Below are 17099 nucleotides of genomic sequence, written 5' to 3' on the forward strand. Positions count from 1 at the left end.
TTTTTTTAATTATGTACCATAAATTATTAAAAAAATAAAATGGAAGTAGCCCTAGTACTATGCCTTCCCCTTTGAACAGAGTGTGATATGTAATTATCTCCTTTAACCAGGAATCCAAAGCAGGACAGAACACCTGTAATATTGAGGTCTCTAACAATGAGATGCCCAGTATGGGGAGTGGGGGAGGGAAGGTAGGTATCCCTCCATGACCCCACCTCCAAAAAAAGCTTCCGGGCTCATGTTGCAGCCTGCTGCTAACAACATTTCCGTTTTATGAGGTAAAGACCCATTTTTTTTTTCTTCCTGTGCCATCACCTGGACCTAAAACACTATTTCAGAGTTTAACATGAACAACTCCTGAGTAATGTCATTTAACCCGCAACAAAAAGTTTGTCCGCTATATTTTAAATTTCAGTGTATGATCCTAACTGCTCACTTCCTTGTGACACAAAGACTTCAGAGGAACTTTAAGATAGCTATGTTTTCTGGAAAATAGTTTATTGAGTGCTTGGGGAATTAAAAACTACAAGATTTTGCTTGCAGTTGCAGAAGCAAGAAAAAAGTTAAACATAAATTAGTTACCTGATTTGCTACTATAGTGCTTCTGAAACCCTCATTTTAATCAGTCATTGCCTACCATGACCTTTCTATTAATACATGGCCCTTAAATTTATGTAGCAGAATATTTATAGATTAAAAAGTGCCTTTCTCTGGGAGTAGGGTAATGATTATGAAAGGTGATGGAGATTTTCAGTCTTTTTAACTCTTTGCTTCTAGGTCTCAGCTATGCCCACTTGATTTTTCTGACTTCGGTGACTTTATTCCATATTCCACTGCAGGAAAAGAATGAAGTAATTCAGTCAGTGTAAAATAAGCCCCACTTGTCCAGAAGCTTTAGTTGACTTAGATCAAATAAGAAAAAAAAAAAGCCAGACAGCGATTACTGCAGTTAGTCAAAGCTACATTTGTTGTGTAGAATTTCCATTCCAAGTGTTGTTTTCATCTTCTCCATCGTCTTGAGTCCTCAGTCTATATATTTTGCCTTCTTTTTTGAAGTCTTCTCCCCGCTTTTCCACTACTCGTTTCCTGACCGCTTGCCTAGGGTACAAATGACAGTGAGGTTTGACAGTTTCCCCAGTAACAATTACACAAGAGAAGCAAATGCAGTAAATGCAAATCATACATCCTTCCTTCTCTTATCCCCAATAATAGTTTTCTTCAGCCTTTTGTTTCCTTGGGAAGCAATACCCAGCTGAAAATTTGTCATTTGGCAGTTAGACAAACTGACAAAATCTCATTTCCCCTGGAAAGCCCCTGTCATTGAAGCGATATGTGGCTGCTTCACGCGAAACAGCCCAGCGGCTCTCCAGGTACAGCAGATCTCTCATTCTCTAGGCAACACAAAACCTTAACTGTCAAAATCAGACTTCAGTTGCTTGAGTTTCTTGCAGAACCATACCATAACAATCTAACATCCAATTTGCACAATGATTATCTTCCAAACAGTATCAGCTCAAGTGAAGCCCACATTTGTAGTTACAGCTGAACTCCCTATTCATAAATGACTGCAAGACAATGCTTTTTCTACTAATTGCAAGTTGAAGCAAACAACATGGATCTTGCATAATCATATATGTAAAAACTAAGAAATCCTAGTCAGAACCACGATGCAGTTTACCAGCCACCAGGTTATCCCTTTTAACCTGATGGAAGGGGTGATGGCCACAAACTGCAAAGAGAAGATGGCAGTTAAGACAGATACAGCTCAGTTCCCCACTACATGCTGTAAATGATTCCACAAGCAGTTTGAGAAATAGCTGCCTTGAACAGTTTTGATTACCTGCTTTGCTCAGCGCTGCTAGATGCTGAAGGATTTGAATGGTCTTGCTGATGAGCTGATCTCACAGTAGACTGTGAGGGGGGTGGACTCGTGAACAGGAAATTGCTAATAAATCTCCAAACTGCTAAGAGGGGATAAAGTATTGTGCCCAAGAACTTCCACAGATCACTGCCTGAAGCCTGAACAACAGAAGTAGCAGGTCTTCCCGCCTGGACAAGAACACATAAAGCAAACCAGTCAGATATTAAAGTTGTGCTCTTGTAGACAGAGTACTTCATCCATAATTTAGAAGCAGGCCTTGCCTTTGTTTTTCCCACGTGGGGTGCACAGATCTGGGTGGGTGTCTGGAGGGTCTGAAGGCCACATGAACATGTTCTTGGTTCTCAACTTTCCCCAGAAGTGCAGGCTGATGTGCAGAGCTAGGTGCTTTGCTGCCAAGGAATGAATGTTTCCAGCTACTGTGTTTCCAGCCAGCATATGTTTATTCTTGGCTTTATTCAGCTTTGTTAGGGTAATGATTATGAAAGGTGATGGAGATTTTCAGTCTTTTTAACTCTTTGCTTCTAGGTCTCAGCTATGCCCACTTGATTTTTCTGACTTCGGTGACTTTATTCCATATTCCACTGCAGGAAAAGAATGAAGTAATTCAGTCAGTGTAAAATAAGCCCCACTTGTCCAGAAGCTTTAGTTGACTTAGATCAAATAAGAAAAAAAAAAGCCAGACAGCGATTACTGCAGTTAGTCAAAGCTACATTTGTTGTGTAGAATTTCCATTCCAAGTGTTGTTTTCATCTTCTCCATCGTCTTGAGTCCTCAGTCTATATATTTTGCCTTCTTTTTTGAAGTCTTCTCCCCGCTTTTCCACTACTCGTTTCCTGACCGCTTGCCTAGGGTACAAATGACAGTGAGGTTTGACAGTTTCCCCAGTAACAATTACACAAGAGAAGCAAATGCAGTAAATGCAAATCATACATCCTTCCTTCTCTTATCCCCAATAATAGTTTTCTTCAGCCTTTTGTTTCCTTGGGAAGCAATACCCAGCTGAAAATTTGTCATTTGGCAGTTAGACAAACTGACAAAATCTCATTTCCCCTGGAAAGCCCCTGTCATTGAAGCGATATGTGGCTGCTTCACGCGAAACAGCCCAGCGGCTCTCCAGGTACAGCAGATCTCTCATTCTCTAGGCAACACAAAACCTTAACTGTCAAAATCAGACTTCAGTTGCTTGAGTTTCTTGCAGAACCATACCATAACAATCTAACATCCAATTTGCACAATGATTATCTTCCAAACAGTATCAGCTCAAGTGAAGCCCACATTTGTAGTTACAGCTGAACTCCCTATTCATAAATGACTGCAAGACAATGCTTTTTCTACTAATTGCAAGTTGAAGCAAACAACATGGATCTTGCATAATCATATATGTAAAAACTAAGAAATCCTAGTCAGAACCATGATGCAGTTTACCAGCCACCAGGTTATCCCTTTTAACCTGATGGAAGGGGTGATGGCCACAAACTGCAAAGAGAAGATGGCAGTTAAGACAGATACAGCTCAGTTCCCCACTACATGCTGTAAATGATTCCACAAGCAGTTTGAGAAATAGCTGCCTTGAACAGTTTTGATTACCTGCTTTGCTCAGCGCTGCTAGATGCTGAAGGATTTGAATGGTCTTGCTGATGAGCTGATCTCACAGTAGACTGTGAGGGGGGTGGACTCGTGAACAGGAAATTGCTAATAAATCTCCAAACTGCTAAGAGGGGATAAAGTATTGTGCCCAAGAACTTCCACAGATCACTGCCTGAAGCCTGAACAACAGAAGTAGCAGGTCTTCCCGCCTGGACAAGAACACATAAAGCAAACCAGTCAGATATTAAAGTTGTGCTCTTGTAGACAGAGTACTTCATCCATAATTTAGAAGCAGCTCAGTAGACACAAGTGAACTCCTTTGGTTACAGGTTAGACAAATATCTATGCCATCATTTATCTGCTTCAGAAAAAGTCCTCCTCCACATCAGTCCTGACAAAAATTAAAGTAATTTTGCCATCTGTCTTAGACACAGAAAAGACCAAAATTCAAGCCAAATATTATCATTGCTGACTAACAGCAGATACACAGCTACAGTACTGTTGTTTGCAAGGAAACAAAAAGGAAACAAACAGAAAATCAACACCTACCGGCAGCAACACTACTGATAAATATTATCATTGCTGACTAATAGCAGATACACAGCTACAGTACTGCTGTTTGCAAGGAAACAAGAAGGAAACAGAAAACCAACACCTACCGGCAGCAACACTACTGAAGCACTGGGTGCTAACTCTAGCTCCAGTAATTTCTTTCCATAATCATCTTTGGTAAACTCCCTTCTGGGAAACATTGTCGCCAGTGAAAAATTACCGTAAGCATTACCAACCGTCTGTGAAAACATAAAGAAAACATTTTATTTGTAACTGTACACTTTCAAACAACTGTAGATTTGCCAGTTGAGTGTACCTTGCTGTATTGACCCAAGACTTCTGTATCAAACTATGTCATCTTCATATAGAGAAATGAAGGATTTTTCATATCCTACTATTTCTAACTAATGATATGCTGCTGTAATAAAGGCAGTTGGTGTCACTGAAAAAGGCTGCTACCAAAAGCCCCTTCAAATAAAAAGGAAAGTAGTTGACAATTCCACCATGATCAACAACTAGTTGATACTACACCAAGTTGTAATCAGCACGTAGCTAAGAAAACAGAACACCAATTTACCTGTGCAGCAAACTGCCTTGCTTCTTCCAGTCGTGCTTCAGATGGGAACTGGTTAGTAAAGGAAGATCCATCTGGTAGGCGGAACTGAATCCTGGCTATTGCACTGCAGGACACAGATCGGGGTCAGTCAGCACATGAGCAGTTACAGACAAATGCTCCTGGGGCTTTAGCTTGGTAGTATTGAAACGTGGAAGAGAGGGACAGTCATCCTACTTCTGGCAGCGCAGATGGGTTATAAGCTTGGATCCACCATTGGTAGCCACCTGCTTATATCTCACAACACATCTCTGGTTTTTAATCACAGTCCAAGACCCATCATCATTCAAACAAGATATTTACATTAATCATGCAAAAAAAGAATAGATGAATGAAAGCTATACCGTATTTTTTTTGTGTAGCCTGTATTACTTTTGTTCTTTTTTCAATAAGTTGTATTATGAGAGCACAGACATATAAGCTGGCTTGGCAAGTACTTCAATATTCAGCTAGCTTCGGCCCAGTATTACTGTTCACGCTTCAACACCAACACAGGCTGCAACGCCTGTACCTGCCCTCTGTCAGGGGCAGTACTAGACTCACAGTGGCTCTGTAACTCCAGCTAAGGTCTCTATGGGTTACAGTATGTCTTAGAACAGCAGTGTTGGGCCAAGCAGGAGACAGCTCTGACGTGGACAACTGATGAGCCCAATCAAGCCTTGCTGAATCCAAGCCCATTGGACACACAACCAAACAGCTGGCTAGGCTGGCCTCATGCTCCCTAGTGCAGTTCCGACATTATCCAGTCATTCTTTCTAGTCATTATCTATCACATCCTCACCTTATCTAGTTCCCCACCTAGCCCCGTTATACCTAGTATTTAAATCAAAGACCAGACAGGAAAAGCTTTTATCTAACTAAAATAACACAAAAGGAAAGGTGGTTAGTGTTTCATAATCAGGCACATCAAAAGGATGAAATTTATCAGAGAACATAATATTCATGTAAATAGCTACAAATAAATGATATAAAAGAAAGCCAACTTTTTATGCCACTATTTTAACAGTTCAACACAGCATCAATTAATAGATTATGATGTATATTAAATCTCTTAAAAGTTTATGTGAAGTTTCTTTACCTCTCTCCAGAAAAAAATACATTTCTTTCTCTACAGCAACTCACCTTCGCTCCTTTTGAGATGCTTCTTTTCTGGCCTCTATTTCAGCCTGTTTAGCCTGAAGAGCTGCAGCTTTTGCAGCTTCTGCTTCTTCCTTTGATTTTGCAAAGCGAGCTGCTCTCTCAGCACGATCCTGTGAAAGAACCAAACAAACCTTAATTTTTACCATAAATTGTAGCTTATTATTCATTACAACAGAGAGCTATGGTCTGCACTCAGTACCCAACTAGGAGAAAAGACAGTAGTGCTGCAAAGAATTATTCACTGCCAAACTGCATAAGCTCACGTCATTAGCCAAGATGACACACTTTTCAATGAGTCACTTCATGCAAATAGTTGTTAATAGATGATCTTCCCGTGCAAGTTTAACACTCCGGTGAAGATAAAGTAAGAAGTCTTATGACAAGTTACACGATTACAGTTCTAAGTGTTCTAGGCCAAAACCTAATAATGAGGACGGATTTCAATTGTTATGAATTGTTTATATGCATTTATGTACAAACTTAGAAAATAATCCTCACCACCATTTTGAGATCAGTGTTCTTCTGCATGTTCCACAATTAAATATCCCCTTGCTTCCATTTCAGAACTGTGGTTAAATTGCAATTATTTTTATGTTTAAATGATAATTCTCCACTGGACTCAAGCAGTATGGCAGAAAAGTTGGTATGTTCATTCAGATAGAAAAGGTCATCATGAATATGAAAGTAGAAGCTTCATTTTATACGTGGTAAATGCTACATAAAGCCCAAACACAAATTGTTACAATATGAGGCCACAGGATTCCAAACGGAAAAATGGACAATCTTTCAAGGTTTCACCAAATGAGAAACTTTATCCTTTTAGTACACCAGTGGCCCTTGTGAGAGAGAGAAGCAGCACACTATCTTCCAAAATGAAAAATTTACCATTGCAATCTGTTGTCTTATACGCTCTCTAGCAGCCTTCTCTTCTGCCTTTTCTCTGTTCCTTTCCTCTAACATTCGTTTTGTCAATTCTTCCTCCTGACGTCTTTTGTACTCCAACATTTCTTTACCAGTTTTTCTCCGCTCAATTTCTTTCTTAATTTCTTTCTGAATAAACAACAGAGACATAAAAATTGGACCACAAAATTGCCTTGGACAAGAGTAAGACAAGATTGAGGTACATTTGTTTGAAAAGGAATTAAGCATTTATACAAATAAGGGTATAAAAAAAATTGCAAGCAGTTTTACTTTGTGTTACCTGTTCTTCTTCTTTCCTTTTCTCTTCTCGTCTTTCTTCAAGCTTTTTTGTTATTCTAAATTCAAAAATAAATTGAGAAGTCTTTAAATTGCTTTGTGAAAATTTTGAAATGTTAAAAACAGATACTGTATTTTTAAACAAAGAAGAACAGAACACATGAAAATGAACATGAACTGTAACACAGTGTTAGTATCTAGTGTAACAGTAATGATTCACTCACATGCGGGTGTACCATCCATAAAAAGATGAAGTGGTGATTCACCACCTAGTTTCCAACTTTTAACAGAGTTCTGACATATTCCTTCTGTCCTTTTCCACTGAGTAAATGAAGAATCTTACATATTCTGACCGTTATTACCCCAGTTTCAAGTGTTTTCAGTTCAATGTTTTAACTCCTTCAATATCTTTGCAGCAAACATATTGTCAGTATTTAAGTTTCATGAAAGTAAGGAGAACATTTTTAGTTTTCCAGATTACCCTTTTCTTTCAGAGTACATGAAAAATTAGATTAATTTAAAAGCTGATTTTGTATCAATCCTAGTATTGTCACAGACATCTAAACAAAAATAAGACCACCTAAATGTTTGCCAGATGGTAACAGAAAAAGCATCAAAATTCTGTTTTTTCAAAAAACCCCACCCCAAAGCCAACAAAACTGCCTCACAACTGAGAAACAAATACAACACATTAGGAAGTCTGCAAAAGACAACTTACCTTTCTACTTTGAGTGTAAGATCATTCACAGGCTGAGCATCACTCACTTGCTCATCTGAAGAATTAGTTGCTTCCTGGCTTGCTTGACCTGCTCCATCTTCAAGGGATTTAACAAGAAAGTAATGCATAAGAAAGAGAATACTTCTTACCATAAAAAATGGCTATCGATCAGCATAACAATGATTTCAAGCAACTACGATAAGTCAAAGAGATATGAGGTTCTGCTATTTAGACACCTCTCAAGCAATTTGGTTTTAGGTTATAACCCGAAGAAACTTTTAAAATTGTATCCTATTTCAAGAAAGCATACACAATTTTTATTGTATCATAAACCATAGGTTCTCATTCATTAAAACTGAGCAGAATGACAGGTTATTCTTCTCTCTAGACCTAGAAGAAGCATTCTGACATACCCAAATTTTTGTTCAAGTCCGCTCAATACATTGCCTTTTAGGTATCATCATATGACATTTTACAAAAAGGAAAACTATTTCAAAAGCAAATTAGCTAGCGTTTGTCTAAAAATACTAACCATTACCAGCAGAAGTTCTTATTGTCTCAGACATAACAGACTCAGGAGAGTCACAAAACTCCGCTGCTCTGGGTTGTGTATTTTCTGGAGCACCATCAGATTGAGAGGAGGGACAAGGAGTAGATGACTGAGTTCCATTTTCCAAAGGCTGCCCTTTTACCGTGTGCATCTAAGAAATTGAGGGAAAAAAACCCAACCAAACGAGACTATGAAACTTTGAATATTTTCCACAGCTTCACAGGTCAAGGCTAAACTATTTTTGGAAAATCACTCCTATTTAAAATGTAAAACTAAAATTATCACCCATTGTTGAGTGCAATGCAATCCCACATTTCATATTTTTTCGTCATTTTAGTCTTACCTTTGAAATCAAAGTACTAAAACTACCTACAGTTATATTATGTTCCATAGCATAATTTTATAAATCCATATTACAAAACAGTATTACAAAGCCACATATGAACTGAAAGAGTAATTGGTATGTCATTCCAGGTTAGAGTTCTTGTCATATTTTTTCAATACTGTAGGTGTTACACAGATGATCTAAACCAAGCTGTGAAACAAACAAAAAAAATAACATAGCACTTTTGCACAGTGCTTTCAAACCTGTTTAATTTGTGTACCAAATTTAAGTTTGCAGCTTTTGTTGTTGGAAGGATATAGAACCAGCAATTCATACATCCCCAAGGCACATGCTAAAGTCCAGGGACATCTCCTGTCTTAAGCATGCGCTGCCCAACTCAACCTGAAAGATGCAGCAAGCGTTACCTGTTTAACTTTATGGATTCTGTTAACAAGTTCTTCAACAGAAACGCTTCCAGCAATAACTTCCAAAGGGATTCCATTGTCTCCTATAAAAAAACTGGATGGAACGCACACTACAGGATCTGCACAGCAACAGTTAAGGGCAACAAAGGACAAAAGTTTATAAAGTAACTTGAAAAGGAAAAAGCAGAAGTCCTTCCTGCAGAAGCTTCTAGCCCAATACTCTATCTCCACCCGGTCACCAGTAGTCAGCGTCACAGGAGGAAAAAAGGAAAATGCTAACAAAAGTGCTGGAAAACATTACATTCAACTGATGAGTATTCTTTCTTTTCTTTGAAATGGTTTAAGCCAAAATAAGTTTCTCCAACACACATGTATCCGACAACCAATTATACTTTGACCTGAAAGATTTTTTTTCAGTGTGAGACAACATGTTATGCAGACAATAATGAATTCTTTATAGCACCGAGAAAATCCAAGGTACTGAATTCCTTCTCTCAGCATCACACAGATTTCCTGAGCTATATGCGACCTACTTAAGGTAGGCAGATGCTTACTTAACTTCATAGATGTGTACCTGATCGAATCCAGTCCACAACTTGTTCTCCCTCCTCTGTAACTCTGAACTCCAGCTAATAATTTAAAGCACAGTTTGTTTGTTTTCTAATACTAATTAGTAATACCAATGGGTTATTTTGTTTGCATAAAGCTTTGGATCATTTTCTATTTGGAGAATTACATAGATTAACATTTAAAAAACCCAACTTGTTCACTTTCTCTAAGAACTGACAGTAAGTTGAATACACAGATGGTACCTTTTATCTACACAGTTTATTGCTTATTTTTGTGCCAGAAGTATTTCTAGTAATCTTGCTTGTAAATATTTGTCTTAAGAACAGTATTTAACTTGTACAGAGAATTATCTGTATTCATAAAGTAGCATCTAAACTGATCTCAAAGGATACAAATTTGAGAAAACTGCAGGCATGCTTCACTGTTTAAAAGAAAAGATACATTTAGGAGGTGCAATCAGTTCGCAACAACTTCAGATTAATCTTTCATCATAAAAATAACTGTCCTACCACACACAAAACTATTTAAATACTTGAGAGAACACTAAAAGCAAATTTGCATTGCATCTTCTCATTAACATTTTGCATAAGTGTTGACATGGTGACAATCCCTGGTTATCACAGTTGACTACATAAGACTTAGGGAAACAGTGCTAAGAAGCAATTCAGGAAAAAGACATCTAATCTATTGAGTGCAAATAATACAGTAAGTCTAACACAATGTCTATAGACCATTTCAGAATCATACCAGTTTGGGAAATGTCAATGCACTTTCTGCACATGGACTGGAATACTTAAACATAACAAAAATAGCCGAGTAATTTACCAGAGAACTTCAATGCTTCTCTATTCTATGTGTTACAATAGACACAAACACATTTTCACTGAGGCTTTACAGATTCTTATCTTTCTGAATTCACGAGAGTTTTTAAATTCATTATGTAACTTGGCAAATCAAGAACTGCCTCCAGAGTACTTGCATTCTCGCTCCAGCTCTTTTACATAACTTTTCTGTCGCTTCCTGTTGAATAAGGACAGCCTCAAGCATTCTTTTACTGGTACTGAAAGACAGTCTGAAATATGCAACAAATTCTGCAGAACAGAAATTTTGAAGTTTGGAATTTTCTCAGGCTCTAGTGGCTTCAGGAGTACTGAATTCACTTATGCTCTGGAACCCTGTATTTAGACTACCTCCAAATCAGGGCGCAGACTTCAAAAGCCTCTCACTCCCATCACCATCAATGAAAGGCTGTAGAAGAGACAGAATTAGAATAGGATCAAACCTTTTGGTGTCGATTTTAATAGCAACAAAACCATCTGAGGCAGCTTCAGTCACCTTCTCATCTTCCCACCTTGCAGCCATCTCAGTAGATTGTTCATCCTCACCTGCAAGATACAGCACATGTGTGAAGCTAAACCCACCACAAATTACTGTCTCTGGTCTGATTTTAGATTTGCTTTAACTGCTTGAAATCACCCTTGAGATTATTTTCAAGTCAGTTTATAGGTGGGGTTTTTTTTTTTATATATACTCTGGAGACAATTCACTCCAGCTGATTTACCTCGCTAACACACCAGAAACCTAATATACCAAAAATCCTCCCAAGCCAGTGAGCATGTAGCTTTCGCAGTCATTCATCTGCATGGTGAGCTGGTCCAAGGGTGCAGAAGGGACTGGACCACACAGATGGAACAGAGACAGATGAACTGGAGGTGATGGCAAGTTCGAAGATTGGCTTGATTACATCGTCTAATTGCACAACTACTGACGGACCTTATTTTCATGTTAGAGCCTGTATGCTTATGCTTTAGTATTTTGCTTCAGTATACTCTCATAATACACAAGGAGATCCCACAGCACAGAAGGAACCATTCTTCCCCCTGACATTAAGCTTGACCCACTAACATGCTAAAACTATCCACTGCTTACCCCTCATTATAAACTTAATTACATATTGGTACACCAGCTGCTAATAGGTAAAACTGTATTTTCCACTCCCTGCAAATACCCAGCAGACAAGGTTTCAGTTTGATGGTGTTAAAAAAAAACCCAACAAACACCACAAACCAAGAATCATTTGTTTGCAGGATTATTTGTAATTTAGTTTTGTATTCTAGTTCCTGCCATGAACAGCAACAGGAGGAGGGGAGGAATAGGAGTGAGGAGCACAGAGGAACAAGAATAACAGTAAAAGAGAAGCTACTTAAGTGTGAAAAGGTGCTCTGGTGCCACAAATTCAGAAGTGTTATTTTAATCAGAGGAAACACATCAATCATACATTTATCTTCCAAAGCACCAGTTTAGTGAGAATGTGGGTTAATAAATAGATTCCAATGAGTATTAACCATCTTTCAACAAGTAAATTGGCCTGAAACCGTTTGTTTGTCTTCAATCTGTATTACTTCCTAGCAGCTTGGAATCAGCTGTACTCTTGATGAAGAATTTGAGTCACAAGTATAGAAGTATACTAGCCCATTATTCAATGACAACAACAAACCATTTGTTTCATCCCAGTTGCGATTTCATGCAGTATTTTTCACTTGTTAAAGATCAGGAGTTACACGTGGAGTCCCCTGGTGAAGCACTGCTGTCTTAAGGCCATGACTGTCTGGCCACAATTATTCTCAGACACACATATCAAAAATAAACTGACTTTGGAGAAGTGTTTTCCAACCATACGTATTGATTTTGCCTGGAAGTATTGGAGCAAGTAAGAAAGCATTTATCTCTGTTATTATTCTACATAAGCAAGTAAATGTTTAGGCTATTTTATGTAGGGACCTTTCTTCTTCCTTTAAGTGCAGTGCTTCCACCTGTGGTCAATGGATGCAGCTGCTCTGCCAAGGGCGGTTTGGCCTCCTCCCCCATTTCCAAACACTCAGAGACAGGCAGCTGCTTCACCACACACTTTTTCAGAAGGACATGTGCTCATCCGATTAGGCTACTAAAAATATCTAAATACTTGCCTAACACTAACTTTTCCATACAAACAACTGCTGTAGAAGAATGCTGAAAGACACAAACAGGTCAGAGACTGTTCACACTACAGTCTCGGAGATGGGACCCACGACTGCAAATGCTGATAACTCACATTTTATAAAGCTCTATGCCATGAAGCGCAGTTTAATATTGTGACTACCCACAGAATAGTTCCTTATTCTCATACATCTTTTTGTTTTGATAACCCTTTCTCATTTGGGGGTTAAGGTTCATTTATTACAGTTTTGTAGTAGTAATTAGATCCTGAAATGAAAACTGCTAGGTCACAGGAAAAGCATCAGAAAAGTCAAGAATTCAAGCTGAACAGAACTTGACATAATTCATAATTTTGCTAAACACTGAGCTATTGCAACAGCCTCAGAATTCCAGTCCCCAAGACTCTCAGATTTCTTGTTTCTCAAACAAAAGCCCCACTTTATTTCACTTCGCAGAAAGGCCTGTACACAATTCACAGTCAAACTTGCTCATCTCTTAAATTTGGTCAGGTAAATTTAGATATCTACATAGGGAAAATGTGCCCATCATTTCTCAGGTGATTCAGATAATTGGAAGACTCTTCTTCTGCAATGATTTATTTCCTCTACGAGGAACTTATTAAAAAATATCACAAGTTGTCAAAGGACATTAATTCCCCCATTCCTCAGCACATAGTCATAAGGAAAAAGTGTTTTCCTTTTAGAAGAAGAAAGATAAGCCCAGCTGACTTCTCGATGTCCAACATTTCCTAACTACTCAGAAAGAGTTGCCCATTCTGGAAATAACAGAAAGCCAGAACATTAAGCTGTTCACCTCCTCCTCCTTTGCATCATTTCACATATTTAACTTGAAAAGTGCTTTGATACAGCTTGGCTGCAAAATACTAACAAATAGCGTGTTGATTGCAAATCAGTGCTTTGTAAAAAAAATAATCTAAAAATAAAGTTATGAACAAAGGAAGGAGTGTTTCTACAAATGTTACTAAAAAGAAAAGCAAACATTTTAGCTTGAATTTTTTCTTTTCTCCTCCCTTCATTTTTTCACTTCTGAAAAGCACTTTTTATGACTGACCTGGTATTTTCAGGATCAGAACATGTCTAACTTTTGGAAAGAATAATGTTAAAACCCCCAATCAGAACAGAAGAGGTATCTGATATGAGTTGTTCATATCAAATGAACAATTAACTTTAAATTAATAACTCAATGAGATGAGTTTTTTAACTCCGCAAGCCAAAAAATCATCTACACAACAGCTACCAACCAGATACCAGAGACATTCACCAGACCTGTTTCAGTGTCAGAAGTACTTTTTCCCTGTGCAGCAGCAGAACCTACTAGCAATTATTTGATGCCACAAAGTAACTCGTCTCGTCCCCAAACACAACTTCCTTGCTTTGCATGGACCAAAGCCTCTAATCTAACATCTCACCTTAATCTTTAAAATCACTTTTGTAAGGCAGACATGCTTCACCTCACGCAGCCTGGAGAGCATGGAGCAACCTCTTCTATTGCAACATCCCATGAATTCAATACAAACTTTAATGCGCTTACACAACTGCATCACCAGAATATGCCATGAAGGTTTTAAAAACTGAACTAAAAAAATGTTAAGATTACAGCTGCAAACAAAAATGTTAAAGAAAAAAACCTGGTTGAACAACATGCAATTGCAGTCACAAACACCACCTCATTGTTAAGATAAATAGCCACATTATTCCTTGCTTGACTGGAAAACATTCTAGAATCAGAAAGACTAAGCCAGGTCTTCATTTTCTAGTGCTTGTTTAGAGAAGTGCAGTGAAGAGGAAGAGAGGGATAGAACAGATGGTACCAGAAACCAAACAGCAATGGACCTACCAGAATTCAGTAATTTTTATCATGGCTGTATCTAATAGCTATCCTCCGCAGTGGCCACCATAAAATTACAGTTAATCTATATTTTCCATTTCTCTCACTAATTTTTTTTCTTTATTAATTTTTTGTCCCCATATACATTATTGGACAAAGTGTGCAAATCAAAACAGAAACACTGAACACTTCTGAAAGCATGTGTTCCTGCTCGGAAAGCTGCTTTCAAATGCTCGTCTCCAGCATCTATGGGCAAGCGCATACAGCAAAGACCCAAAGCTATGGTCACCACAAGAGGTGCGGTTTTAAACATGGATCTACCTTAACAACAAACCCAGTCACTGCTAGCATAAAAACAGACTATTCTTCAGCACCTGGCATTCTTCAAACACACCTGCTTCCACACACAGTGAGAAAGTATGTTCTTGGGCTTCCCAGGTCCCTTTCCCAGCAGACATAACAGAACTGCTTCACTATCAGCTCCATCACAGGTCACCTGCCCTGATCCCACAGTTCCTCAAGTAGACCAGAACTCAGCAAAGCTCTCAAACTTTCTTTTTGGAGTTACGGCTGCCTAAAGTAACACTCTCCCTTCTTCAGGGCTTGTAACAACAAACAAAACAAATCCTTAGAGCATACAACATCAAAACTGGGTGACATTCCTGCAATCATAAATTTATCTCCACTATGTATATCTACATATTCCTACATCCACCTAGTCAACAATAACATCTAAAAAGCTAGTTTTGTGTACAAATTTTGTTTCATAGAAAATATTGGAAATGTTACAACACGCACTTCTCAACCCCCGAAACATATGTATCAAGTTCAAAATACTCATAGGCACTGAACTGCTATTAAAAAAAAATAAAAAATCTTTGTGGTGCGTAGACCCTGGCTGGATGCCAGGTGCCCACCAAAGCCACTTTATCACTCCCCATCCTCAAGTGGACAGGGGAAAGAAAACCTAACAAAAGGCTAGTGGGTCAAGATAAGGAGAGGGAGAGATCACTCACCAATTACCATCACAGGCAAAACAGATTCGACTTGGGGAAAATTAATTTAATTTATTGCCAATCAACAGTCAGAGTAATATAATGAGAAATAAAAAAAAATATCCTCGAACACCTTCCCCCTACCCTCCTTTCTTCCCAGGCTTAACTTTATTCCTGATTTCTCTACCTCTTCCCGCTGAGTGGCACTGGGGCATGGGGAATGGAGACTGCGGTCAGTTTATCACACATTGTCTCTGCTGCTCCTTCCGCCTCAGGGGAAGGACTCCTCACACTCTCCCCCTGCTCCAGCACGGGGTCCCACCCACTGGAAAGAGTACTCCACAAACTTCTCCAACCCGAGTCCTTCCCACAGGCTGCAGTTCTTCGTGAACTGCTCCAACCTGGGTCCCCTCCATGGGGTGCGGTCCTTCAGGAACAGACTGCTCCAGCATGGGTCCCGTGGGGTCATGAGTCCGGCCAGCAAATATGCTCCGGCCAAGCGGATCCATCTTGGAGCTGGTTGGCATTGGCTCTATCAGACATAGGTGAAGCTTCTAGAGGCTTCTCACAGAAGCCCCTCCTGTAGCTTGCCCCAGAAACCCAATACAGAGTACTTAAAACATCCAAGATATTTAGTAGAGAACTTTTAACGACAAGTAGGGAGTCGGGGGGAAAATGAGCCTTTACACAAGTCATGGTGCAAAGTGTTTTGTATATGAAGATGTCAAGTGTAGCAAGACACCTGTGCCAGGAAGTTTCTTCTTGTTTACCAGCCAGCCTTCCACTTAATTTTATACAACACACTATGATCATCTCATTGACTATGAAGGCAGATAACTATCAGGCAGGTGCTGTAGGTAAACACACTAAAGTATGCCTATGAAAAAAAATTTCCAATGGTTAAAGGCTTTCACATCACAGCACCCACCTGCCACGATGGTTTGTGGGCTTCAAAATGCTGCCTTAACGGCTGCATGCACTACCCCATCCCTTCCTCCAACGCCAACACAGCAAGTTGTGGGCTGCGATCCTGACTTCTAGCCGTATGCTTAATATCCAGCAGAAAATGCTGTTCTCCAAGTACAAGGACAGTTGCGTCAACAAAGGAACTTCACTGCACTTCACTTTTCTTTTCACATCCCCCTTTGGGAGTGAACTTCCTGAAGCTAAGCGAATCCCACGGTTCAATAATTCTTAAGGGAACAACACCAGTCACACCTTTAGCGTGCTTGTTTTTCCATCAGCCATCTGAAAGACTTCAAGCCACAAGCACTTAAGGCAATAGCAAAAAGAAAAGACACAACATACACACACACAAAATGTTAGAGAGTCCATCTGATGTCCTCCTTTCCCTTTACCCACTCTCATTTTTCCAGATAGAAACACAACGTACACCAAGGCAATACGAGTTTCTGTAGGCTTCTTCAATTACCATTCAGTTACAGAACAAAAAATACAGGGAATTTGAAAGAAAAAGGACACAGCTAAGAGAAGTCAGAGCAGGAAGCCTGGATGGGGGCTTATGCAAGGACATTACGAAGGGAAACGCGAAAGAACTAATTTCGCTGCCCCAGAGCAGTGCGTAGAGCCACGACATACCCCAGCAAGGGCAAGGCCAGGGGGTGGGACGCCTCTACAGCCCCGCACCGCCGGGCCGGGCCGGGCGGCAGGGACTCGGACTGACACAGCAGAAATCCCGGCTCGGCGGGAGGGGGAGGCGG

At 39.4% G+C, this 17099-nt stretch overlaps 1 protein-coding gene and 1 long non-coding RNA gene across 2 annotated transcripts; both read right to left on the bottom strand.

The window, feature by feature from the left end:
* Positions 1–486: 486 nt before the first annotated feature.
* On the bottom strand, positions 487–2050 carry LOC104287969. Its single transcript, XR_717905.1, has 2 exons — positions 1841–2050; positions 487–1098 (listed from the first exon to the last, which is right to left on the bottom strand). It is a non-coding gene; the product is annotated as an uncharacterized LOC104287969 (long non-coding RNA).
* A 291-nt stretch (positions 2051–2341) lies between these two features.
* On the bottom strand, positions 2342–10921 carry UBXN4 (UBX domain protein 4). The gene is made up of 12 exons (XM_009886699.1): positions 10842–10921; positions 9952–9980; positions 8990–9108; positions 8228–8390; positions 7690–7786; positions 6976–7030; positions 6660–6824; positions 5757–5884; positions 4599–4701; positions 4129–4260; positions 3470–3678; positions 2342–2727 (listed from the first exon to the last, which is right to left on the bottom strand). The coding sequence occupies exons 1-12, from the start codon at positions 10919–10921 to the stop codon at positions 2589–2591; spliced, it is 1419 nt and encodes a 472-aa protein (XP_009885001.1). The 3' UTR covers positions 2342–2588.
* Between the last annotated feature and the right edge of the window lie 6178 nt (positions 10922–17099).

Source organism: Charadrius vociferus, unplaced genomic scaffold (genome assembly GCF_000708025.1).
Source record: "Charadrius vociferus isolate BGI_N301 unplaced genomic scaffold, ASM70802v2 scaffold720, whole genome shotgun sequence".
Lineage (NCBI taxonomy): Eukaryota > Metazoa > Chordata > Aves > Charadriiformes > Charadriidae > Charadrius > Charadrius vociferus.

Bases quoted from the DNA above. Each gene is read 5' to 3' on its own strand.
- UBXN4 (XM_009886699.1), bottom strand. From the start codon at position 10,921: ATGGCTGCAAGGTGGGAAGATGAGAAGGTGACTGAAGCTGCCTCAGAT. The intron at 9,109-9,951 runs GTATCCTTTGAG...GTTGCTGTGCAG, and splicing joins CCTGCAGTTTTCTCAAATTT to ATCCTGTAGTGTGCGTTCCA. The intron at 2,728-3,469 runs GTAATCAAAACT...TTTGTACCCTAG, and splicing joins AGCAGCGCTGAGCAAAGCAG to GCAAGCGGTCAGGAAACGAG.